Raw genomic sequence first — 26856 nt, 5'->3', positions numbered from 1 at the left:
AAAAATACTGACCGCGCCGGCATAAATGTCTGTATATGCTAATGTTTTCAGAGCAAAACTTATAATCTTCAGATAGAAATTTCACAAATACAGAAAGAAGAAATATCTTAAGGCTAATTATTTCAAGTAACTACGAACTAAATACTTATCTAGTTTACAGTTGAAACACAGTGGCTCTTTTGGCTTGGATACAGAAAAAACAAATTATCCACAAAAAAGAACACTATAAACTGTTTAAAACTCAATTTAAACATTAATAAATTCACGTAAACAGACAATAATTCAGAGCACAAAATTACACACACAACAGCCAGCCATGTTTCAGAAGAAGAAAGAACAGGAAAAGCTACAAGCCAGAACAGAGAGACCTCAAAATTCATTGTCCACGCTACAGACACGTCACCAAAAATTATAATTTACAAGTTTAGAATTCACATTCTACATCTGTTCTCAATAAAACTGTTATTGAAATTGTTATTTTAAATTTTTTATACATATATTCTATTTAAATAAACGATTTATTCAGTAATTGTTAACACTGCCTCGGTGACACCATGGAACAATGCAACCAAACATTTACGATAATAATCTCCGTCAAAAAGTTTATCGTCTATTGATAACTCTGACATTTATTATAAAGTTCCATAGATCTCGAATTGAAGATTCGATTCCAATGTGAGAAGAAAAATGTAATATTACACGGTATTGAAATCTATAAGGGAATAGTGTTAATTTGATCCATATTTTTTGGTTCCATGGTAACTCTTTTCCAGTTAAACACGATCATACTATTTTTCCTGTACTAGAATAGTTAATAGTTAGCACCTTGAAGAGTTTTCATTACTAAATGTTGGTAACATCAACCTGTCGATGAATATTGAGTTGGTGATATGTTGTGAATGAAAATTAATCGATATACAAAAAAATATTGAAGTGATCTCTAATATTCGTTCTGGAATGAATATTTTTGCTGTGCAAAGTGTAGTTGAATACTGTTTTAATTTGAATATTCACAGTAATCTGTATATAGTTGAGTGAATCACATATTTCTTATATGAACGAATATATATGGCTACGAATTATATACGTTCGTTCGTATATATTGAATCATGAAACATATTCAAAACTCATTAGCATAAAATAATTATTCTTCAACTTTTTCATCAGCCCAACTTGTATATTACAGAAAACTAGTTGAACTAGTGAATAATTTATTATATGATAGTCAATATGTGGTGCTTATACTCTGTTTTACTGATGAAATGGATTTAACTCTCACTCAAAAACTTCATCATAAACAATGCATAGATACTCATAGTAGGTATATGTAGACCAAATATACATTTACAAAGGAAATGGCAGGGAAGATCTTGATAGCAATGAATTAACATATCACATGTAGATTTTCAACTGAATCACAACTACAATAAAGTTACATAATTAGTATAAAGGTATAGATTGTTACAAATCTTAGAATGGCCTATATTTTTGAGACAATTTATTGTAATTTAATACTTTGATTCAGTCGTAATCAGACCTCCGTAGAGTGCAGATCGTAGCGAATAATTAGTGTAGAGTAGTATTAGTAGTGAAAGTGGAACAAGTTGTGTCAACACCACAACCAGCAGTCCAGTCAGCAGTTTTTCACAGTGAAACTACTCAACGTTTTTTTTTCTGAGTGAAAAGTGTGTCACCAAATTTTTCGTTTGAACATTGCTCTCTTTAAAATTAGGTTCTGTTTCTTTAAAAAACAATTATCAAACTATCAATAAATTATGGTGTTTTGGATCTATCAGCCTTAAGATGATCCATTCGCCAATAAATACGCCAACAAAACTACCACCATCCGCGCAGCTAGAATACGAGGAAGAGGAGGAAAAGGATGAAATGAATATGCCTCCCGAATTGCCACCGAAAAGTAAAAACGATAGCGGAATACGTTTCGAGGTACGTTCTCTTAAATATACAAGAGAAATTTCTGAAATGGGGAGTGAAATTTTCTTGAAAAAGAAAGTATCCAGAGAGGACTATGATTCGTTTTTAAATGTGTGCAATGAACTTAACATAAGTATCGAAAGAATAGACGTTAAGCAACATATACAAGATAACAACGCGGAAATGTTTGGAAAAATTCACACTCTGGAGCAGAGTGTGAATAAACTAGCAAGTGAAGTTGCAAAAAGCCACAACAAGCCGATCTCATTTGCTGAGGCCGTGCAACTGCCAAAGAAGAGGACCGCACCTTCTACATTATCGAGTGCCGCCTCCACTGCTGCAGCCAGGGAGTCTCCGCCCCGGACCAAGAAGCTGTCGCCCAAGGAGAATGTGATCATCCTGAAGCCAGCAAAAATAAATGGAACGGAAAGGAACAAAGCGGAAAAATTCGAGAAACAATAAAGAAGAACATCACCCGTGAACAAAATTTGAACATTAAAAAAGCTGTTGATGTCCGTGGTGGGGGTGTGCTGTTGGTGCTTCACCCAAGGGCCAATAAGGAAAATGTTTTGGGTGATAAGGTCCTGCAACATCCAAACATAAAGGTAAGCGAGCCACAATCCAAATTGCCAAGAATAATTCTGTATCACGTCGCTGCAGATATAACTGCTGCTGAATTGGCAAACGATGTTATGAGAGAAATCTCGAGTCATCGTCACTGAGTAGGGAAAATTTCTTGAAAAACTTTAGGCCGATTTTTAAAATAGGACCGAAAAACAAAAACACCGTGCACTGGGTAGTGGAGTGCACTGGTGAATTAAGAAAAGAATTATTAACAAATCGCGGATTGGTATTGATTGGAGGGTGTGCCGAGTTGGAGACTATGTTGCCGTCTCTCGTTGCTTCAAGTGCCAAAAAATTGGACATATCAGTAAGCATTGCACTCAAGCACAAAACTGTGCTCACTGTTCCACTACAGGACATGATGTTAAAGAGTGCCCTAATAGAGACAAAAAGCCCTCATGTTTAAATTGCCGCAATGATAAAAAAGCTTTCGATCACAAAGTAGGTGACAGAGAGTGCCCTTCCTATCAAAAAGCGTTACAACAAATAATTGATAGAACTGATTATGGAATCTGAAAGAAAAATATTCAATATACTGAGGATAATAAAAAATAGTGATAGTAAAATCAAGCAATCAACCCAACACAAAATGATTACTTTAAATTCCATCCTTAACAAAATTGTTAGTTTCTACGTAACAACTAATACTGATAAAAGTAAGATAAGTCTGGTTTATAATTTTGGTGAGAGGGTTGATGTTATGATATCTTTTACAAAAATAGGAAATAGTATTAAAACATCCAAAGGACTCTCTCTGCTTAGAAATAACAATATTTCTCTCTTGAAGAATGGAATCACCTGAATGTGTTACGAGATTCTAATTGTATAAGAGTTTTGTTTTCTGATAAAAACATTCCTATTTTCATATTAAATGATGGTGAAAATGGGGTACTTATTGATCTTTTGAATAGAATAAATGATTGGAGTAATTCAATTACCCTTTGATTATAGGAATTGATTTTAACAATCTGGTGAAACTTATTTTGATATTCCTGCCACTGAACTCTTGAGTACTGTCATAGGAGCTAGAGATTTGAAGTTTATTTTTTATTATCGAGGTTATTGTGAAATTAATTTTCTTAATATACCTAAGCTATCTGATAGTCCGGGAGTTGAGTACCCTGTGGGATTCTTTGAAGGTAATAATAAACGTGAAGCATTCATAAACTCTATGATTGAATTACGGACCCTACTTCAAAACACTGATAACGAAAATGCTAAAATATATAAAAATATTCTTCTTAGGTCACGCATAGAAACATGTCAATATCAGGTGATGAACTAATAAGCGTCCTGAATAACAATATGAACATCTATGATAATAATTTGAAAAGATTCCTATTCAAAACAAACTCTAAATACCGAATGGGATATTGCTTGGAGCAGGGTGGAAGTTACGTAGAATTTCAAGAGGATACTTTAAAATTCTCTACTAAAGAACGATATGTTTTAGTCACACGTAATACTACACTTATGCTGAATAGCGAATTAATAAAAACTATAAATAGAATAACTCTTCATGAGTGTAAACTTCCTAAAATAAAGTGGTATGACGGTGTTCCCGGCTGTGGTAAATCTTACTTTATAGTCTCGCATCATGAGCCTGGCAAGGATCTAGTACTCACTCAAACACGGGCAGGTATTAAAGCAATCCGTGAAACTGTCATTGAAAGGTATGGTCGAAAACATTGTAATCGTCTTAAGCTTGATTACAGGACAGTTGGCTCATATATAATAAATCATAATCAGAATAAAACATACAATAGAGTTTTTATTGATGAAGCTCTACTTATGCATGCGGGTTACATCGGTTTTATTGCTAACTTGAGTAAGGCCTCAGAAATAATTGTAGTTGGTGACGCAAACCAAATACCCTACATTGAGAGAAGTAATTATGCCACAAGATGGCATAAAATTTCAGAATTCTGCGAACCTTTTACAAAACAAACGGTAACTCGTAGATGTCCTATCGATGTTTGTTTTGTCCTTTCCACTGTCTATGGAAATATTACGACGCTTAATGAAAGAGCTATCTCAATTCTGCCTACTTACAGAAATGGGGAATACCATCTGATACAACCCGACACTTTGATATTAACATTCACCCAAGAAGAAAAACTTATGGTGGGTGATACTATAAAGTGGAGAGAGGATGTTGCACTTCACACAATCCACGAAGCACAAGGGCTAACTCATAAAAATGTTATTCTAATCAGAATTAAGTACAAGGAGAATGAAATCTATAACAGCATGCCCCATGCGATTGTTGCCTTGTCTAGACACACTGAAACTTTCAGGTATTTAACAACCAGTCTGGTAGATGATGCTGTGGACAAACTAATTAAAAACTTAAATTCATAGATAGTGAGGGGCTTGTTGAATGGAACAAGGAAAAGAGAAGTGGACCTGATGATATAAGTTATGAGTGACACTGAAGAGGTTCTTAATATTTTAGAAACAGAAAATGAAACAGATGTAATCGACGATTATTTGAACTATCACTTTCACGAGGACAGAAATAAAGATGCTGAGTGTTTCAATATTATGTCTATGAATATACGTAGTTTGAATGCTAATTTCGATCAGTTTATTTGCTGCCTCAATGAATTGAAAACTGATATTCACATTATAATATTAACTGAGACCTGGTTGACTGCAGATATGCCGTTCATTTTCAACATTCCTGGATATACGGCAATAAATAAGTACACTAAACAGAATAAATGTGATGGATTATGCATGTACATAAAAGATTGCATAGGATTCAATGAAGTTTCACTCGATATCTCTGATGCCAATGTAGTTAGTGCTGACTTAAGAATTGATGATTTTATTGTGAAGGTGATTGGGGTTATAGATCACCAAGTAATCAAAATATTGATAATTTTCTTAATAGTCTGAGTAATGAAATCAGTAAAATTCCTAATGGAATAAATGTATGTGTGGCGGGAGACATGAATATAAATACACATTCAACTAGTGTTCCTGTTCAAGATTATCTGCATATTTTCAATAGTAATGGCTATAAGTCTTACATAAATGGTGATACCCGAGTAACAACCACAACAAATTCTTGCATTGACCACATTTTTATAAAAATTCAGGCAACCATTCTATGTTCACTAAAGGAGTTATATTTAGGACAACCATAACTGACCACTACGCGGTTGTACTGAACTTGGTGAAGGTCCTATCAATAAGGATAATAGAAACGTATTGATAAACACATTAACTAGAACCAACTATCATGCACTATTGGAACGCATAAGGAATGAAGATTGGGGAGAAATCTATACCGTGAATGGAAGCATTGACACTATTATGGATAAATTTGTCGATCGTTTGACCAGTCTCATCAATCAATGCAAGAAGGTAAAAGTGATACCTAACAGACTTCGTCCCCTGAAGCCCTGGATATCTGAAGGCATCATAAGATCAATAATCACGCGGGACAAAATGCATTCTAGACTCAGAAGAGATCCTAATAACAATATCTTAAAGAATGAATATAAGGCTTATCGTAATGGTTTGAATAAGATCATAAATCATGCAAAGGAAGTCTACTATAAAGGGAAAATTGAAAATTGTAATAACAACAGCATGAAGTTGTGGAAGTGCATAAACGAGGTTATAGGTGAGGCCAGTATCAAGGAAAAGAGTACTGAACTTGATGCTCACTCCCTCAACAATTATTTCACAAATGTGGGTAAATTACAAGCTCAAACTATCAATATCCCTGATAATACTGGTGATCGATTTCCTGCAATACAGATCGATAATACGTTTTTTATGAGACCAACGTGCCCAGTTGAAGTTGAGGCAACTATTAAAAATCTAAAGAACAACTGCAGTCCTGGTATTGATGGTCTAGGTAATATTACGCTGAAGAAAATAGCCAATTTTATATCTCAACCTCTCGCTTTCATTTTTAATAGATGCTTTGAGGAGGGATATTTTCCCGAGCACCTCAAATCAGCCAAAATAAAACCTCTATTCAAACAAGGTGACCCGACTAATCCCTGTAATTATAGACCGATTAGTCTTATCAGCAACCTTGCTAAAATAATGGAGAAACTAATAAAGTCAAGAGTTGTTTCTTTCTTGAATCTTAACAAAATAATCAACAAGAACCAATTCGGTTTCCAAAATAGTAAAAGTACATCTGACGCTCTAATAAAATTCATCAATACTTTATCTGATAAAATAAACTCCAATAAGAAAACTATTGCGGTCTTCCTGGATATACGCAAAGCTTTTGATACAATACCTCATAATACTTTGTTCAATAAACTGGAGTCCTATGGTTTCAGAGGAGTCTCGCTTAAATTGTTCAAAAGCTATCTGAGTAATAGAACCCAGTCCCTAACCATAAATGATCAATCTAGTGTAACTAACTTAACTTCTTATGGTCTTCCTCAAGGTACTGTACTTTCTCCCATCCTTTTCATACTCTATGTAAATGACTTTTTAAATTTAAGACTTCTAAACTCAACTGTGATATCCTTTGCAGATGATACTGCAGCTATTTTTCACGGAAATTCATGGAATGAAGTTCATACTATAGCTGAAAATAATATGCTTTTAATTAAGAAGTGGTTAGATAAGAATACCTTAAGTTTAAATATTGAAAAAACTAATTACATTACTTTCTCTGCAAATAGAGTAGGGCAGCCTAACGAGAATCAAGATTTGAGACTCCATTCTCAGTGCAATTTAAACTTGGGTAATTGTGATTGTCCCACCATTAAAAAGTCAATAATACTAAGTATTTGGGAATATAATTGATGAAAACCTTAAATGGGATGTTCATATTAAATACATATGTAGAAAAATTAGATATTTATCCTTTAAATTTTACCAAGTTAACAGAATTCTTAATAAGAACCACCTGAAAATGATGTATCATGCTCTAGTCAAGTCAATTCTGCAGTATGGCATAGTTGTTTGGGGAGGCTGTTTCAACTGTCATATTGCTGAATTATTTGTAGCACAAAAACTGATAATTAAAACTATATTAAACAAACCCAGGCTCTATCCAACGGATATGGTTTTTAGTGATTTTGAGGTCATGACTATACGTCAATTATACATAAAAACCGTAATTGAGTACTTAATAAAATATAGATCCGATTTTCCTCTCACAATAAACTCTACTCTTAATTATTATAATCTAAGGGCCACTGCTAACAAATATGTAACCTATAACACTAATATTGAATGTATAAGGAGGCAATTAATTTACATAGGTACTAAAATAATAAACCTCATTCCAAATCACTTTCTCATGGACAATAAGATCAGCGGAAAAATTAAACTGGATATAAAAAACTGGACATACAGTAATTTCTTCTTCCATTTAGATATATGACTCGAGATTTCTGCTCCAGCATTTTTTTTTTCATTAGTTTTTTCATTTTTCAGTGGACTCGCTTACCTTTATTTTGAGTACCTATTCCTCTGTTTTCTTCCTTCCCCCATTTCTCCCTTCCCTTTTTTCCTCATTACTTCTCCTCTCTTCTTTGCCTGCCTATTACATGGGAAACCATAGTTGGCTAGGTATCTTCCTCTCTTTTTTCTCTTCTCCAACACACCCAACACTAAGCCCATGGTTTTTTATATTTGTAACATTTTATTGTGTTTTTTTTTTCGTAATTCTGTTTTGTCTTGTTTTGTGTGTTTTTAATAAATTGAAATTAAATTGAAATTGAAGAGTGGAACGCGAGAAGAGCTAACATCTCCCGTAACGTTCATGATCGGAGCGGGGGCGGAGCGATGGTGGAACGAGGGCGGAGCGGGTTGGAGGCGCATATATCTGTACGAAGCTTATGACAACCGATTTTGGTGTCCCACTCAGGAGACCGTTGGCTCCTGGAACCTTAGAAGCCCGACGAGGTCACCAAGCTGGGAAACCAGTGGTGTATGACCCGGTGTCTGAAATTTTCTGGGACACCACTGGTATCCCAACTTGGTGACCTAAAAATGTAGATCTGGAAAATGCATTATCAAAATTCATCGAATGCGAAACAATCAACTATTACGACGATGAAGCAGAGAAAGCGATTGAGGAGGCATCGAAACCTTCCTATGATATTGAAGATGTCATCAAGCTTGTGAGAAGTCTTACAAGGAGAACACAGTTGAGTTCGGCGATAGATGCGGCACGGAAGACAGAGAAGTGTTCGCCGCTGTCTTTCACAAGCTGGTGCACTCTCCCGCCCTGGAGACCATTTTGCAAGTGGAGCACGCGCATGCGCACGACGTGGCCACTGTGACTAACGAGCGTGACGTCATCGTCGCCGAACTCACTGCGCGCCAGTCGTCGGAGATGAGTCGTGCCGTGGACGGTCTGTCGCAGTCGTGTACGACCGAAGACGAGATCAATCAGCTGGCTCGCGTGCATCTGGATCAGCTGAATCTGGAGCAGGCCAAATGGGACAGTCAGCTGGCCGGGCTCAAGCAGAGCCAGCGGTCACACTACCGGCAGTGGGTCATGGATCGGCAGACAACGGCCACCTCGCCACTGAGTTCGCCGCTTGGTAGTCTCTCATCGAAAACGTTTCTGGATAACAGTGACTCAACCCTGGACACTGCGGGTCCCGCGCTACAGGAGAGCTTCACCATCCACCTCGGGTCTCAGATGAAGCAGATGCATAACATACGGGTTCTCTCCACTGATATCATGGAATTCTGCCGTCTCAAGAGCGGTGAACCCCAACCACAGAGATTGCAAGCTGCTTTGGGTCTGTACTCCAATGATCTATGCGGAATTGTCCTTCTGACTGATGTACATCTCAGTGGATACACTGGACAATCAAAAGAATTTTGGAGATTTGCGAGAGTAGTACCGAGTTTCACTTTGCGCCGGTTGATGATCAGCTGGAGCAGGTGAAGGCAACAATCAAAGATGGCGTCGCCTGGCGTCGCAAGCATATGATGCAAGACTCGCCCCAACAGTTCCTCAATCTCACCTCCACTGAGCAACAGTCTCGTCGATCGAGCACTAAAAACCTGCAAACCGGCGATGTTTATTTGACACACCACTCGAATTTGGCCGAAGTTCATGTCGTATTCCATATGGTGGTCGACGATTCAGTTCGTTCAAATGATATAAACTCAAGGCATCCAGCTATACTTGGACTGAGAAATATTCTGAAGACAGCTTGCTCCAATGATATAACCACTATTACTTTACCGCTGCTATTGATGCATGAAATGACAGAAGAAATGACAGTGAACTGGTGCACAAAGAGAGCAGAACTGGTGTTCAAATGTGTGAGGGGATTCATGATAGGAGTGGCCTCCTGGGGGGCTCTGATCTCAAAAATCTTCAATTTCTAGTACCAAAGGGTATCTCGGAAGATGTATTCGCCAGCTTGGCTACAATGCTACCTAGTATCTTCAGAGTATCAAATCCCCTAGTTCTGAAGAGTATGGCTTGAACTCACCTGGTAGGCCACTATACCATGCTAAACTATCGCAACGTCTGAAAACTATTCTGGTCTCTTTGATATTATACCTTAACCAAATTTAACCGACACTAAGAATTACAACTGTACAGTTAACTACACTATCATTTATCTGCGCTTTTGTTTTTGCTGATGGTGATGCCCACATGAGCTCTAGGCTTGTGCGTGGGTAATGAGACGGATGATGATGAGATGCCACAGCTGTGGGATCTATTGAACTATAATTTTCAACTCTAATAATTTATAGAGATCAAATAATTATCATGATTCCATCCTAATAGAAAAGAGGAATATCAATTTACTTGTAGTTTTTTTAGAATAACTATATGATTGGAAGCCTGCATTATCTATAATATCTGAGTTTATCTATCACTGTATTTCTGTTATTAAAAAGTAGCCTAAATTACTTTCAAATTATTAATGAATGATGTATATATTATTATTCATCTGAGAGTTCTATCACTGTATTATATATATTGTATTAATTTTTGTATAAAATAAATAAAAAAAATATGCATCCCAGAAAACTAGATTGTTTCAGAACGTTTTCGTTATAGTATATTTCGCACCTAGAGCAGAAAATGATATTTTTCCGGCTCGAAATCGGTTTTCAAGTCCAAGGCCGTAGGCCGAGGACTAGAAAAGATTGAGAGCCGGAAAAACATTTTTGCCCATGGTGCGAACGCTATTTTTCTCCACACACAAAAATGAACAATATATATATATGAGAATAGTAATTTACTAAGCACTTCCGAAAGCAGAAGTGGAAGGTGATAGCTCTAGCAAATCTGAGGTAATCTGAATATCAGGTAATTGTCCAAGTATTTCTATTTTTCATTCTGATTTGTCTAAATAACCTAAAAGATGACGTTCAATTATGTGGGAGGTTGAGTTTATTCTTTTTTATTCTTTCAAATGAAAATAAGATGATATTATTATAAATGTTTTAATTATTGAATAATGAACACAAATAATGAAAAGTTTTTTGATCAGCTGTTTTTTGATCACCTTTCTTAGTTCCATGTTAGCGGCTGGAAAGGGCACTCTTTCTGGCCTAGGCCGGAAAGAAACCTGTTCTGACGTCAGACGAGAGTCGTCTGCAAACAATGTCTTTCAGATCTACGTAGGGACTGGAAAACAGCTGCTTTCTATGCAGTGTGGCGAAATAGTTATTTGTGCAACTAGTGCGCAAAGTGACAGTTTGCTGCACCGAAAGAAACGTTTACGCACGAGCCGTAGGCGAGGGCGGAATGGTTTCTTGAGTGCAGCAGAGGAACTTTGCGCATGTATTTCACATTTAATTTTTCCTACAGTTACCATTGAATATGAAAAGTGGGTAATTATGGGTAAAATTGCCTGAAATGTATCAAATGTTTTTTTTTGTAATTTTATTATTAATAAATAAAATAGAATAATGTAGTAGTAAATGTCTGAAGGCGGCTGTGTGCTGTGTGGGTGGCACTGTGCTGTCGCTGTCCACGATTTCCTTGATATTATTATAACGTGGGCCTCACTATGAGTGTTACCAACTAAATTTTGATTTTGCTGCACTGGTGATCCATATAACCTACTAACTATTTTGCGTTGCCATGTTGCAAATCTGGCGTGCGGAAAAATTTTTCCCGCACTAGAGCGGAAAAGTGATTCTTTGCGCTCTGTAATCAGTGCAGGAATGGCCACTTTTCAAGGTAACTGTAGGAAAAAAAATTTCAGTTATTTTCAACAGTCTAAATCTAAATCTTTTGTCTAGTTTGATATCACATGCAAAAGACCAAGGACATCATGGTGCCTCTTCATATCACTCAGAATCATGGACGATTCTGGATGAGAAAATGGAAAAAGAGTTGGATCGTATGAACAAGGTGCTCTACTCAGTGGTCGTTTCATCTTGTGTCACCTTGACGTTTGGACCTCTGGTGGCGGCCATATTGAAATATTACCCTGAAATGCTAACTGGATCTCTGCACGCAATCAAAGTGACTGAACTCACTCTACCCATCAACTTCTTGTACCCTGAAGAGTACGCCAATTTAGCCACATATATATTTCTATATGCTTTGCAAACTTTATATATGTATTTGTTTGCCGGTTATATGTACTGCACTCTCACCTCTGGATTGATGGCTATGAAAACGACAATCTATGACATGAAAGAACTGTGCCTTACTGTGAAGGAATGGGACCTGCACCAAAATGGATTTGGCAGACAGATTCAGAGTTATGGAGTTTCGAGCTTGTCTACAGAATTCACTGATTCAAAACTCCTGAAGAGTTCCCTTATCAACGTGATTAAAATCCATGAACTTATCTGTTGGTGAGTTTTCAACTATTCATATCAATATTGTAGCTGAAAATAGCTCAGTCGAGAGTCAATATTGTAGCTGAAAATAGCTCAGTCGAGAGAAATAATAGGTTTATAGATAATAATTTTAGAGTAAGGTTTAGTAGAGTTAGGTTTATAGAGAAATAATTTTAAAAGATTATCAACTACACGTGAATATCCAATTATTTCAATGAATGCTGTAGGCCAGGTTAGCCAAGACGACGCTGCACCCTTCAGTCTGCTACCGATACCTGGTCGTGATTCCAATCCCGCCAAATCCCATCGAATAGGCAGGACGTTTGATTATCTCATCACGTTCAAGTTAAAACAGTTCAAGCGGACATCATCCAAGAAAAAGTTCAGCCAAGGGGAACAATACTATTTTTAACAATTCACTAAACATAATCGTGTTTACTGAATTGATAATTGAATAGTTAAAATCAGTAATTTAAATATTTTGTTTTCTTCTTCCTTTACATCCGTGTACTGTCAAGAACAAACTTTGCAAATGAGTTAAGGACTCAATCAAGAAATGATGATAAATTGTTTGTGAAATGGATACTGTAGGAATGGATCTAAAATCTACAGTATTAATTAATTAAAATCAATGTTAGAATAAGCTTGACACCTGTTGGAGAAGGACAGTGTGTGGCAAGAGACTGTGTAAGTGAGAGAGAAAAAATAAAAATAGAAAGACCACTAGAACTTGGAGATGCTTGCTTTCGCAAAATTAAATTAAAACCGTGCTTAAACGCCACATTAACCAATCAGAGCCTTCTTATGAAAACCTTCTCTTATTTGTTCTCCTAGCATATAATCATGATTGAAATTCAACATGCTTTTGTGTAATAGGGCTCAAGTTATGAACGTTTTTCATAGTTGACACTGTGGTGTAGTGCGGGTTGCATAGACGTACTTTCCAAGGAGCTTCATTCATGAATCAAATTCCTGTTCCATATTGAAATTTAATTATGTTTCTCATTATTATAGTTAAAGATCTAACAGGAATATAGAACACTAGCCGTCAGGCTCGCTTCGCTCGCCATATCCGTCTAGCCAGGGGGCTCCGCCCCTGGACCCCGACTGGATCGTCCAAAAATGAGATCAGCGGGCTCGCTTCGCTCGCCTGCATGTAGACCTCAGCGGTACCTCTGTACCGAATTTGAACGTATTATGTCAATTTGATCTCGAAAAACACCTGTTACTATATCAGCGTATCTTTGGCGAACAAAATTCTTCCACCTCAGCTAAACATGTGTACTGAATTTAATATATTTCTATCAATTATTGAAAAAGGTGAGGAAACGCAGAAAAGCTGAGAAAACGCTTATTTTGGCTAATTGGATAAATTAGTATTTAGGAGGTCCTGGATAAATGCATTTCAATCTTCAACTTGGTGCCAACCTAATAAAGTCAACTCAATTTAATGCCAACCCTTAAAATTATTAATTTAGTTACCAGTTAACAACTGTTTCGAAGAGGTACTCTCTCTAGATTATAGTTCTATATTAACATAATATGGTATGGACATTTCAATCATAATTAAGAGTTTGAAATAAGAAGAATATACATGCTAAAAGACGAACTTTAAACCCTTAAAAACCACCCTTAGAGTTAAAATTTTTCCAAATCCGTTCTTACTGCGCCTCTAAAGGGCCAACTGAACATACCTACCAAATTTGAACGTTTTTGGTCCGGTAGATTTTTAGTTCTGCGAGTGAGTGAGTGAGTGAGTGAGTCAGTCAGTCAGACTGTCAGTAAGTGAGTGCCATTTCGCTTTTATATATATAGATTGGGGGCATACATAATCAGTCGATTTACTATGTAAGGCTTTCAGTAATTTTTCTTAGCAATATAATTTGAACCAAATTGTTGCGAGACTATCATACATATAATATTCATGCATTTTTTGAACATGTTTCCGGATGTCTTGATATTTTATTAATTTCTCTTTACAGGAAAGCTAGTAATCTAAACAAGAACTTGGAAATGATGTATACTATTCTCAACAATACTATCTGCTTTCAAATCTGCGTGTGTTTATATTCTGCTTCAAAGGTAACTTGAAGGTTATAATAAAAGTAAGTAGGTCTAGTAACGTAACTAAAGTATAGGAGGCCTACTAAGTAAAGCTAGACTATAGGCTACATGGAGAATATTTTTTTTAGTATTAGTAGCCTAGCTCAAACTCAATTTCTAATTTATTCATAAAAAATCTGGCGCACTCACACAACTTTCCTTGCCGTTATGGAAATTGATCACCTGACGCTAGTGTTCCCGCGCATCTCAAGTCTACTATTCAAAGATGTGAGCCAGCTGGTGACAGGACAATAACGCTGGATACACACGAGATCTGCTATCTCTTCATAGTGAATGATTTAATAGAATCAACAGTTGCCAACAGTTTGCAATTGAATAATCACATTTTCTCAAATTTCAAGCTTATTTTCAATTTTTGGTGAAAATGTTACTGGACATTAATTGGAGAGATTTTCATGCTCTATCTTTTCCACTAAGAATTTTTCGTTGAAATTATATCAGAGACCTGATAATTGAAAATCTAAATCAAAATTTGCATAGATGGGGCGGAGCTCCTGAAATTTTTACAGATATGGGACTTGTGGCAGTTGATACAGCTTATCGATGACTATTCTAGGTATAAATTTAATCAAAATCGTTGGAGCCGTTTTCGAGAAAACCGCGAAAAACCCTGTTCTTGACAACATTTTCTCCACTCTATTGTGAGGACCTTAAGTTCCGAATTTCAAGTCATTCCGTTAATTGGGAGATGAGATATCGTGTACACAGACGCACATACACTCATACACACACACACACACACACACACACACACACACACACACATACAGACCAATACCAAAAAACCACTTTTTTGGACTCAGGGGACCTTGAAACGTTTAGAAATTCAGAAATTGGGGTACCTTAATTTTTTTCGGAAAGCAATACTTTCCTTACCTATGGTAATAGGGCAAGGAAAGTAAAAACATATTTGAAGAGCTCGATTCCAAACGGGCCTAAGTCCATTTTTGTGGAAATCGAGATATCAGCTGATTATTGAACCTTATACATAGACCTTCATTCCTAGCATACTAACTACTCCAAACTATCCTTAGTCACTACAAAATAAATATCGCAATATCACGTTTTTTTCCAAAGTGTATCTAAGTCCATTGCTGTTCCTTTCCATTCCAACCTTAGTCTTTTGCGCATGCGCAGAGCATCTTTTTCTGTCGGTCTGTCTACAGATTGAAGCCTAACTACCATTTTTACTTCGAGATCAGCGCGTTTTCAAGGGAAGAGAACAGTGAAAGTCAAGAATACATACACTGGGGATTACCAAGAGCATCAAGTGATCAAGAAAATTCATTCAAAAAAATTGGCAAAATATATTCAACTCAGCAAATACAGCACTTGAAGAAACTTATCATATTAGTGACATGAAGAAGGTCGAGTCCAAGCTTCTTTCCAAAATCTCACCAAGTTCATGGACTTAGAGACATTTTGAAAAAAAAGCAAGGAAATTAACCTATTACACAGAAATTACTTCAAAATATGCAAAATTATTGTATGGAATTCAAAATACACACTTTATACATTGGATTATAAACATTTTCCAACATTTAAGTGATGACTATCAAAAAATCGATTTCCTGAGAAAAAAACTTTTGTGACTTGGGCCCGTTTGGAATAGAGCTCTTCATTTACAAAATAATAGTGTAACAATAATAAAAAGTTTAAGAAAATAATAGTGTAACAATAATACTCCCTGCGTGGATGATTCGTTCGTTTGCAGGGAGGTGTCAAACTAAATCATATAGTTAAAATACACTGGTTTCTTCTTCTTCTTCTTCACGTGCCTGCTCCGTTTCGGATTTTGGCGATCATAATGGCTATCCTGATTTTGTCGACGGCGCTACGGAACAGCTCTGCAGATGACTGGTGAAACCATAGCCTCAGATTTGCCAGCCATGAAATTCTCCTTCTGCCAGGATGGTCCCCTTTTTCCGTTGATTTTTCCTTGAAGAATCTCTTGCAGAAGTCTGTATCTTGTGCTATTCCTCATAATTTGGCTGAGGTATTGGAGTTTTCTACTTTTAATGGTATTCAGGAGCTCCGGTGCTTTATTCATTCTCCTGAGAACCTCTTGATTAGTAACTTTTTGTGTCCAGGATATTTTCAGCATTCTTCTGTACAGCCAGAGTTCAAAAGCTTCAATCTTTACCATTGTTTCTTCTGTGAGGGTCCATGCTTCTACCCCATACAACAGAACGGAGAACACATAGCAAAGCAATAGTCTCAATTTAGTTAATAGAGTAAGGTCGTGACTCTTGTACACCTTACTCAATTTATTGAAGACAACTCTTGCTTTTTCTATGCGGCATCTTATTTCTTGTGTGTTATTCCATTTCTCATTGATGATGGTACCCAGGTAGTTATAGTGTGACACTCTTTCTATTGCATTTCGATTAATAAACAATTGTACTCCACCTACATTCTCCTTGCTTATTACCATGAGCTTTGTCTTATTAGTGTTGATTTCTAAACCATATTGCGAACTCTTTTCCATCATTCTGTCCATCAACTGTTGCAGACCTTCAATGGAGTCAGCAAACACAATAGTGTCATAAGCATACCGTATGTTGTTCAATCTTTTGCCATTCACTGTTATTCCTTCCTCTTGATCTTTCAGTGCCTCTCCAAATATACGCTCCGAATACAGATTGGCTCCAAAAGGATGGGCGACAAGATACATCCTTGTCTAACACCTCGCGAGATTTTCACCTTCTCTGTCTGCTCATCTCCCACCCTCATAACTGCTGTCTGGTTCCAATACAAATTGATGATTATGTTCAGGTCTCTTGAGTCAATGCCACTGTCTCTGAGCACTTCTATCATCTTATCATGCTTGACACGATCAAATGCTTTCTGATAATCAACGAGACATGCAAACACATCACAATATTCACGTCGCGATACCTCTGGAAGAGGACCTGCACACCAAACAGAGCTTCTCGCGTTCCAACAGCGTTAAGGAAACCGAACTGATTAGGAGAAATTTGCTGCTCACACAGTTTGTAGATTCTCTTATGGATTATTTTGAGAAACAATTCCAGTAGGTGACTCATGAGGCTTATTGTCCTGTAATCGTTGCATGCTTTGGCACTAGCTTTCTTGGGAAGTGCAATGAATTCAGACTTGAGCCATTCTTGAGGAATTTTTCCTGACCTGTACACTACATTGAAAATGTCTGTAAGCCACTTCACACCCTCTTCATCAATCAACTTGATAAACACTGGTTTGAATTAAGAGAATTATGATACTCGAAAAGAGTTCAGGAATTGAAGTAAAAATGAAACGTGAGACAGACTTTATAATGGTAAAAACATTATTGATCTTATCGGTATTGTTTAGCCCTTGAAAATTAGATGTATGACGACTGGAGTTTATTGCTCAATTTATGTAGGTCCACACTATATTATTCCTTCAAATTATACAATCATCATTCACCATACATTGCTTTATTATAGTTTTGATATTTGTTGAATGATATTAAACAATCTTAAGTAGTAGATGGGTAGATAATTTTCTCATTACATTTTCTTCTCAAAATTTTATCATTCGTCAGTTACTGAAATGTCTGAGATGATTAATGTTTTCAGTGATGTCAGAGGCATCTATAAACATTTAAATCAGCGGTCGCCAAACTTATGCGCCTGTGAGCTAAAATAGCATTTACAAATAATCTTCTAGTGAACTACCAACGAATATTAGAATACAGAAAGTATCTTTTATTGCCTATAAAGATACATTTCTCGAGTTGAAATCTACTTATCTTATAGCAAAAAGCATAACAAAAATTGGAATGTACATTTCAATGAGAGCAGTAACTCTTTTTGTCGATCAAGTATTTTCTTGATGTTTGGAGTGTACGTTGTAGCCGCCATTCTGATGCAGTTGTTGAAAAAATGTTCCAATGTCGATTTTTTATGAATTTCATACTTGAAAAAGATGATTCACACAAGTAGGTAAAGCTGAGCATAGCTTTCAACCTCAATGCAACTTCAATAATAATTGGATATTTTTCTTTGGGGACTTGAGGCCAAATATTTCCAGTTGTAGAAAGTGATCTGAGAGACAAGATCATATTAAAAATCCACAAAATTCATTTCAACTGAAGCCTGATCTCTACCAAAATGTTTTACAACACAAGCTGCAAAATCTTCTGCATCGATCTCTACAAAAGGACAGTTGACGAATTGTACCATATTTGATATGCATTTAAAATCTTGAAATCTTTGATCAAACTGTTGTATCAAGTCTGAATTGTAACGTATTCTTGGTTATTGCTGAGGTGCTGTGAAGGATTTTTCTCGTCATTGATTTTCTTGAGGCTGGGAAAGTGTTTATATTCAAACTGGACAACATTCTTTTCCCACATCTCAAGCTCCTTGAAAAACGGTTTTACAGTTCAAATCATTCCACCGATGTCCTTATCTTTCCCTTGAAGCTGCAAATTTAAATCATTCAACTTCTCAGTTATATCTGTGAGAAATGCAAAATTTTGTAGCCATGTTTCTCAATGCATGGTTGACAAGCCAAGCATTTCTGTGAGCTACCAAAAACTACCCCACGAGCTACCGGTATCTCACGATCGACTGTTTGGCGACCACTGTCGCCATATCTAAAGTATAATGCCAATGAAGATCTTTTAATCTAACTGAAATGCTTCATAAATAACTCAACTCACAGATAGTGATAATGAATTGAGTTTATATATAATTTGTAAGGTCAGTAACAAGTGTGATGTTACAATTTTCTCCCTAAAAAATCGAATCTCCGATTTGATATTCAAGATCGATAAAAGTTGATAATCAATATCAATATATCTATAATCGAAAAGTGTATATACTTATATTATCAGCTGTTTAATGATGTTGAAAATATTTAATAAATTTCTCTTTATAAATTGATAAATAATTATAAACAGGATAGAGGTTGAATAAAATTCGAAACATATTAAAAATGAAGTTCATTTGAAAATACTAAATGGTAGAAAATGCAACTTAATATTTTAAATTTTTAATGTTGGTATGGATGATGTCATAGGGCATAACCAGCGATTTCTTTGTGAGTACGCCCTCTGCTCGGAAGCACGCCTATCGACTGAAAGTTGCAGGCCAATGGAGAGAAGGCCTGTCTGGAACTGGCCACTGCACAATCGCCAAAGCTGTTGCTCACAGCCCTGTGCTTGAGATGACGTCAGATGTCATGTACATGAAGTTGATTTTCACTAAACCTTTCTCTGTTAAATTCTGCTCTAGAGAGAAGTGGAAGTCTGAGAAAGGGCCCTATCCCAAAAGAGGCAGCCTTGTCTGGTACAAAGACGGTTCTCTCATTGAAGGGAAATCTGGCTACGGGGTGTACAGTGATTCACCTAGAACACAAGTTGACACTAGTCTGGGACAACACAGTACCATCTTTCTAGCAGAGATTTGGGGCATCATGGCTTGTGCCAACATAGGCATTGCTAGGCGCTATTGCAATAAGCATATAGTATTTCTGTCAGACTGTCAGGCAGCCCTCAAGGCTCTTGGCTCCAGGAAGTCAAGTCCAAATTGGTGTGGGAGTGCCACGAAACGCTCAGCAGGCTTGCAACACACAACTCTGTGCATCTTGGTTGGGTACCTGGCCATGTAGGCATAGGAGGTAATGAGCATGCAGATGAGCTTGCTAAGTGGGGTTCTAGTAGGCCATTCCTTGGCCCACTGCCGGGCTGTGGCATAAGTAAAACAACTGCCTTCCACACAATAAGTAAATGGTCCAGGGACTTATACCACCAGCAATGGCAGGGTCACCCTGGTCAAGCACTTGGCAAAAGGCTGCTGGCAGACACAAGCCCTCGCTTCACCAGCTTGCTGGTGAGTCTTGGTAGAGGTCAGGTCAAGCAGGAGATTGCCTTGATAACTGGACATGGCCACTTCAGGAAACATCTCCACACAATTGGACTCAGAAATGAAAGCCAGATGTGTAGGCTTTGTAATCAGTCTCAAGAGACTGCTAAGCATATCTTACTGCATTGCGAAGTCTTGGGGCAAGAAGAAGGGCTCTGTTTGGCTGTAAGCAACCAGGTGAGGAATGGGATGTTGGTATAGGGGAAAAACTCCTGGACCTTGTAAAGGACACGGGAGTTGGTTTGCCTGATTAACATACTTTGGGACACACAATAAGCTTCGGTTGACGTGTGAGGTTCTTTGAACCTTTGGATCTTTGAATCCATCCCTTCAAAACATAAACATAAACATAAACGCCCTTCGCTTGTAACATGGCTTCTCGACGTGTTGTGTAAAATTCAGCTTTGCTTGTTTCAAGAGATAAAGTGTTGAATTATTATGGTTTTTTTCTAAAGTTAAGTAATTTTATTGAGATAAAAGAAGCCTGTAACCAGAAAATAGAATTAAAATATACAGATAAGCTTAGTTTGTAAGAAAATCATATTTTGTGTCAATGGTTCTATTTGAGTGTTTTGTGTTTCGAATGCCCAAGTTTTATAAAATTATAATTTGATTCACTCTAGACTGGAGTTTTTATCAAAACAGTGAACCCATTCATAATTTCTATCAAGATATTAGTTGAAGAAACCAATAGCTTTACTTTAGGTGACAGGCAAAAACAATCAAACCAGTTTGGAAAATTTCATAGTACACCACGAGTAACACTGCAAGGTTTGTTGATGAAAATAGAAGAGAAACAAAACAAGAGTTTTAGTAACATTAAAAGTGAATAATATGAAAGCAGTGATGAATTATTTTTTTGTTTTTTTTTTCAGATGGAAGATTTTGTTTTAAAAATAGAGCACATACTGCTTGTCCTCCCTATGGCAAGTATTTTGTTTCTATACTGTTTCAGCGCTCAACAACTTTTGAATGAGGTAAAATACTTTCCAATAATTGTGTTTTGGAATCTACTGATACTATATATCTATAAGTCAACGAAAAGTATTGTAGATTATGAAAATGAATGTCTGTATGTGTGTTAACAGAACGACATGAAACTTTGGGAATAAATATGTTGTGCGAACAACATATGGTTTCTGACCAGAAATTTTGATAGGGGGGCTAATAACTAGTAGTTCAGTGAACAGTAGACCTCGCGCTCAGTAAGTCACATTGACCTGTTGTTATGTTTACTCAAAAAATAATGAATAATTCATCAATTTAAAATGTCTAGAAAATATCCTGAATAAACATAGAGCTTTTTGTTCTATCGTACCGTGACGTGTCGTCCCGGAATGTGAGTGTGAGCGCTGTTATCAGGTCTGGCTGCAACTGTCTACAACGTTGATGGAAAGATACATTTTCAAGATGTTCAATGTTCTAGAATGGGTAGTATTAAGTCCACTAGACAGCTGATTTATGATGAATAATTCTATAGTCTGATTTTTACGGTAATATTGGCATATGAAGGAGGCTCCTTTTTCCTTTTATATTATAATTGAAATGCAAAATTTCCAAAAACCTTGTATATACGTCAACGCGTAATTTAAAAAGGAACTACCTGTCAAATTTCATAAAATCTATCACCGCATTCCTCTGTAAATGCGCAACATAGAAACATAAAAACATATAAACATAATTATAAACATTTAAACATTTAAACATTTAAACATTTAAACATTTAAACATTTAAACATTTAAACATTCAAACATTTTAAACATTCAAACATTTTAAACATTTAAACATTTAAACATTTAAACATTTAAACATTTAAACATTTAAACATTTAAACATTTAAACATTTAAACATTAAACATTTAAACATTTAAACATTTAAACATTTAAACATTTAAACATCTAAACATTTAAACATTTAACATTTAAACATTAAACATTTAAACATTTAAACATTTAAACATTTAAACATTTAAACATTTAAACATTTAAACATTTAAACATTTAAACATTTAAACATTTAAACATTTAAACATTTAAACATTTAAACATTTAAACATTTAAACATTTAACATTTAAACATTTAACATTTAAACATTTAAACATTTAAACATTTAACATTTAAACATTTAAACATTTAAACATTTAAACATTTAAACATTTAAACATTTAAACATTTAAACATTTAAACATTAAACATTTAAACATTTAAACATTTAACATTTAAACATTTAAACATTTAAACATTTAAACATTAACTTTAAACATTTAACATTTAACATTTAAACAAACATTTTAAACATTCAAACATTTTAACATTTAAACATTAAGAGAAATGCCAAACCGTCGACGTGAATCTTAGACCTCACTTCGCTCGGTCAACTAAAGAATGACAGAATAATTTACAATTTTTTTGAATTCAGCTCAGCTGATATACATCCTAAAGCGGAAGGTGGAAAGAATATGGAATTCCGTGTGATTCAAATATGATATGAAATACATTGAATTTCTGGCGTTACGAAGTTTGCCGGGCCAGCTATTACCTATATTAGAGATGATAAATGATTATAGCAGAACTATCAACACCTTAGACGCCCTATATCCAAGTTGAATGAAAAATTTAGTAGTCTACAAATAACATAATTCATAAAGTAGTGTGAAGTATATTCATTCTATTATAGTACCGTCAAACCGGCTAACTTGGGACAGTTTTCAACTTTGACTTGAAATTCAGTTCCATTATTATTTCAATAGTTTATTTCTCCTGTGCTCAGAACTTAGGTCTTCAATAATACTTGAAATATAACATTCAATTTCATTATTATTCCAACCTGTTCTGAAAAAAAATTGGAAAATATGGTGTCCCAAGTTACCCACAGAGGTTGGGTAACTTTGGACACCAATATGATTTGCCTGTAAATGGAAAATTGAGTGGTTGAAGGCTACCTTGGGACATTGGATTTTGAATAATATGTTTCATATTCATAATAAAAATACTTTAACTGTCAAATAATTGATAAAATAATCGTGTGTAATAATTGAGTGTTCACAATAGAAGTTATTAAAGGCTCAATTTCTAGGTTACAAATAGCAGATTGTTATAACTGTTAAAATAGTATCTAAGCTGTTAATTAGATGTTCAAAACGTTATTAAATATTTTCAATGATGTGTTCCCAACAAATCCACAATGCCAGAACTCGGAATGAATTGCACAGACAGCTGGTAATTTGGAATTGGAGGGAAGGGGTTAAACTGTCCCAAGTCAGACTACTGTCCCAAGTTAGCTGGATTTACGGTATCCATGGAAGCTGGATGGTTACTCTCATCCAATTTCCAACAACTTGTTTTCTTGCTATCAATATTCGCATCAGTCGCAGACGTCGTACCCCAAGTGATTAGTAGCAGTTGGCTTCATCTTAGTTCAATTATCATAATGTATTAATAATCTATTCGATTTTTTGAATAACAATATTATTTATTTTCATCCATAGAATTGTTGTGGAACATCAATAAAATATCATTGATCGATGGATAAATTTTCAATTTTCAGGGCGAGAATTTGCGTACAGCTCTGTGGGAAAGTGCTTTTGTTGACAAGCCCAAATGGTACAAATCATCATTTTTCATGATCATGATACGCAACAACAAGGATTTGGAAATAAAGCCATTCGGTTTCTATGTTCTGAACCTGAAAACGTTCGCTACGGTATAATATCATGCCCAACAATATTACATTCTAGGAAAAAATACTTGGACCTAATTCAATAAACATTGGGAAGGAAATAGTTTCGGGATAGGACTGTAATTGGTTCTTAACTCATCATATTTGACTCGATTATCATGGATATTGTATCAAGAATGAAATAACTTTTGTTGGAAATCAGTGAGTTACCTCAGTTTCTGAGTAGAATAATAGAGTTAGAAGAATTTTTTAACATTCTATAATGAAAATAATTAGCAATATTCCTAACCATTCTGATAATTTGTAGCAATTGATAGTCAAAATGTTGTGGAATGCCTTTTTTAATTCAGATACCTTTTTGAATACCACACTCACTTACTCCTCAGCTCTACAGGTCGCTACAACCCTTGGCCTCCCTCACAAAGCCTCTCCATCTCTCCCAATTGACTGCCTGCCTTTTTCAGTTTCGAACTCCAAGCGTTCTCAAATCCTGCTTACATCATCTGTCCATCTATTCTTGGCTTTCCTTTTCTTTTCTATTATATATTCTTTTCCTCCATATACATTTGGCAATCCTTTCATTGCCCATTCACACCAAGTGCCCCATCCGGCCAACTTTAAATGGGACGATTACCACAATATAATAATAATTATAATTTGCACCTATAAGCGAAAATGTGAAATCGTTTTTGCAGTGATTTAAAACAATTGTGAATGTTTTCAGGTGATGAATGCTGCCTACTCCTACTTTAATATGCTGAACTCTCTAAATAAAAGAATATGAAAAATCACTCTTCACTGTTGCAAGAACACGAACTTATATATTATTATTATTATGTTGAATTATTATTATTATTGAATTGATTAAGAAATATAAGAAATAAGATATTCAAGAGCTTCACTTTATTCTGTAGAATTCCATTTCCTGATGAAAGTAGTCCTACTTGTAGACCTTCTTCAATATATTATCTTCATATACTATCTCTCGCGCGCTCACTCTCTCTCTCTCTCTCTCACTCTCTCAATTAAATTCTGTTGAGAGATTCTATCCGACGGCCTTAACCTTGCCAGTCCGGCACTGGAAGTGTGTGCCAGTGCGATTCCCAAACTGGAACTAGATTAGGCTAATATTTTTGTAGACCTACAGTAACTTTTTCGATTACATTATACTTATGAATCATTGGTTCAGCCATGAAATTCGCTCAAGTCTTCCTACGAATATAATCCATGCTTTTTGATGATGTTGTGATGTTGGTGGTTGACAACTACAGTTTGTTTTTTTTTATTCATGAGGTTATTTTCCATAGAACGCCTTTTTGTGAAAAAATCGAAAATCGAAAAAAATTTTTCCTTCTTCAATGTGCTAAACTCTCTGAATAAACAAATTTGGAAAAGGTATCTTTTCTTGTTTTGCTGAACTTTGAAATATTGTATGCAGTGTTCCTCATTCAGGGTTGTGATCAATCCTGGTGAGAGACTCCAGCCAACAGCCCAAAACCTTACCAGTCCGGCACTGGAAGTGTTGACAGGCTGCAGGTTCGATTCTCAAACTGGATTAATATATTTTTTATGGGCATACAGTAACATTATTCATTCTATCGATTACATTATAATTCATGACTATTGGTTTTTGTCGTCAAAATTCGCTCAAGTCTTCTCAAGAAGTCATCTATTATGTTGCGTGTTGTTTATATTAATGTGGCTATTTCCCATAAACTTTTCTAAAAAAAAATCGAATTCTATTCCGAAACTACACAGAATATAAGTTCATGTAACCAACTATAAGTTCATTAGAATCTTTGATATATATGATAACTGAAAGCACAAATAACTTCATAAAGCACTCTTTACCTTGTCATTGCTTGTTACAACCGTAGTGGTATAAGTAATTGAGTTCAAATTTTGATAGTTCATTCAGCTATGGTGCGTTCCACTACAAACTGTCAGCATTCTTTCATAATACATAGATCTTCTCATTCATCAATGTTGACAGTATAGAGTAGATGATGATTATTTAAGGGAAATTAGAGTGCGGTATTCAATAGCATGACTTTATGGTGATATTCAGGCTCATCTCACACTTACGCGACTCAGGTCGAGAAGAGACTCGACTCTAGTCGAGAGCATGTGTTTTCAAATGGTGACGTCGCGGAGACTAGATCGACTGGTCTGAGTGTCACCATTTGGAAACACATGCTCTCGACTAGAGTCGAGTCTCTTCTCGACCTGAGTCGCGTAAGTGAGCCTTAGAAGCTGCTGGCAATACTCGACCAATAATCAGCCTCCACATATTATATTATTATAAGTGATGTGGAAAAATATTTTGATCGTTACGGCCTTCCAATTTGTGTATTAGACTCTCAGCTGGAGCGCGAAGCGCGGAGTCTGCTAACCCCCCTACTGGGGTGCAGGGGGCGAACCCCCTACCGAGCGCGAAGCGCGAGTTATATTATTATAAGTTGTTGCTCAGCATTTAGTTTGAAGTGCGACGGTTTCTGTAGGAGTGCTATCTAATCAGTGTTTTTCGATGTCTACTACACAGATAAACAGCGAACTATGACTTGCTAGGTTATTTTTTTCTTGTGCGGCCGTGCGTTGTGATTTGCTTTCTGTTTTTTCTATAACGGGTTGGGTTTCCACCAATTTTAACTTATTGTGTTTTGGACATTCCAATAAATATTGAAAGGTGCGAGTGCATGTATACACAGAACCAGGCAAATTGGGCGCACGTCGAAATCGAAAATTGCTTTTCAACCTGCGAATCCATCCACCACGGAGACTGTGTCGGTCTCAAGGACGCCGAAGTTTGATCCTCCAGAACAAGTATTTGGAACTGTAAGGCTTGACTGACACC

General features: G+C 36.0%; 3 protein-coding genes across 3 annotated transcripts; all 3 read left to right on the top strand.

The window, feature by feature from the left end:
• Positions 1 to 8542: 8542 nt before the first annotated feature.
• On the top strand, positions 8543 to 8869 carry LOC120353960 (protein C12orf4 homolog; the record flags this gene model as incomplete). The annotated part of the gene is given in 1 exon segment (XM_039439516.1): positions 8543 to 8869. A coding segment is annotated over 1 exon segment (289 nt), but the record flags the coding sequence as incomplete, so codon positions are not given.
• A 15-nt stretch (positions 8870 to 8884) lies between these two features.
• Positions 8885 to 9897, top strand: LOC120354087 (protein C12orf4 homolog). Its single transcript, XM_039440321.1, has 2 exons — positions 8885 to 9343; positions 9397 to 9897. The coding sequence occupies exons 1-2, from the start codon at positions 8885 to 8887 to the stop codon at positions 9895 to 9897; spliced, it is 960 nt and encodes a 319-aa protein (XP_039296255.1).
• Positions 9898 to 11755: 1858 nt separating this feature from the next.
• LOC120353958 lies at positions 11756 to 24835 on the top strand. The gene is made up of 5 exons (XM_039439515.1): positions 11756 to 12339; positions 14307 to 14406; positions 21197 to 21298; positions 23871 to 24026; positions 24727 to 24835. The coding sequence occupies exons 1-5, from the start codon at positions 11858 to 11860 to the stop codon at positions 24784 to 24786; spliced, it is 900 nt and encodes a 299-aa protein (XP_039295449.1). The 5' UTR covers positions 11756 to 11857; the 3' UTR covers positions 24787 to 24835.
• The last annotated feature ends 2021 nt before the right edge of the window (positions 24836 to 26856 follow it).

Source organism: Nilaparvata lugens, chromosome 13 (assembly GCF_014356525.2).
Source record: "Nilaparvata lugens isolate BPH chromosome 13, ASM1435652v1, whole genome shotgun sequence".
Taxonomy (NCBI): Eukaryota; Metazoa; Arthropoda; class Insecta; order Hemiptera; family Delphacidae; genus Nilaparvata; species Nilaparvata lugens.
This window is presented reverse-complemented; position numbering and strand designations above follow the sequence as displayed.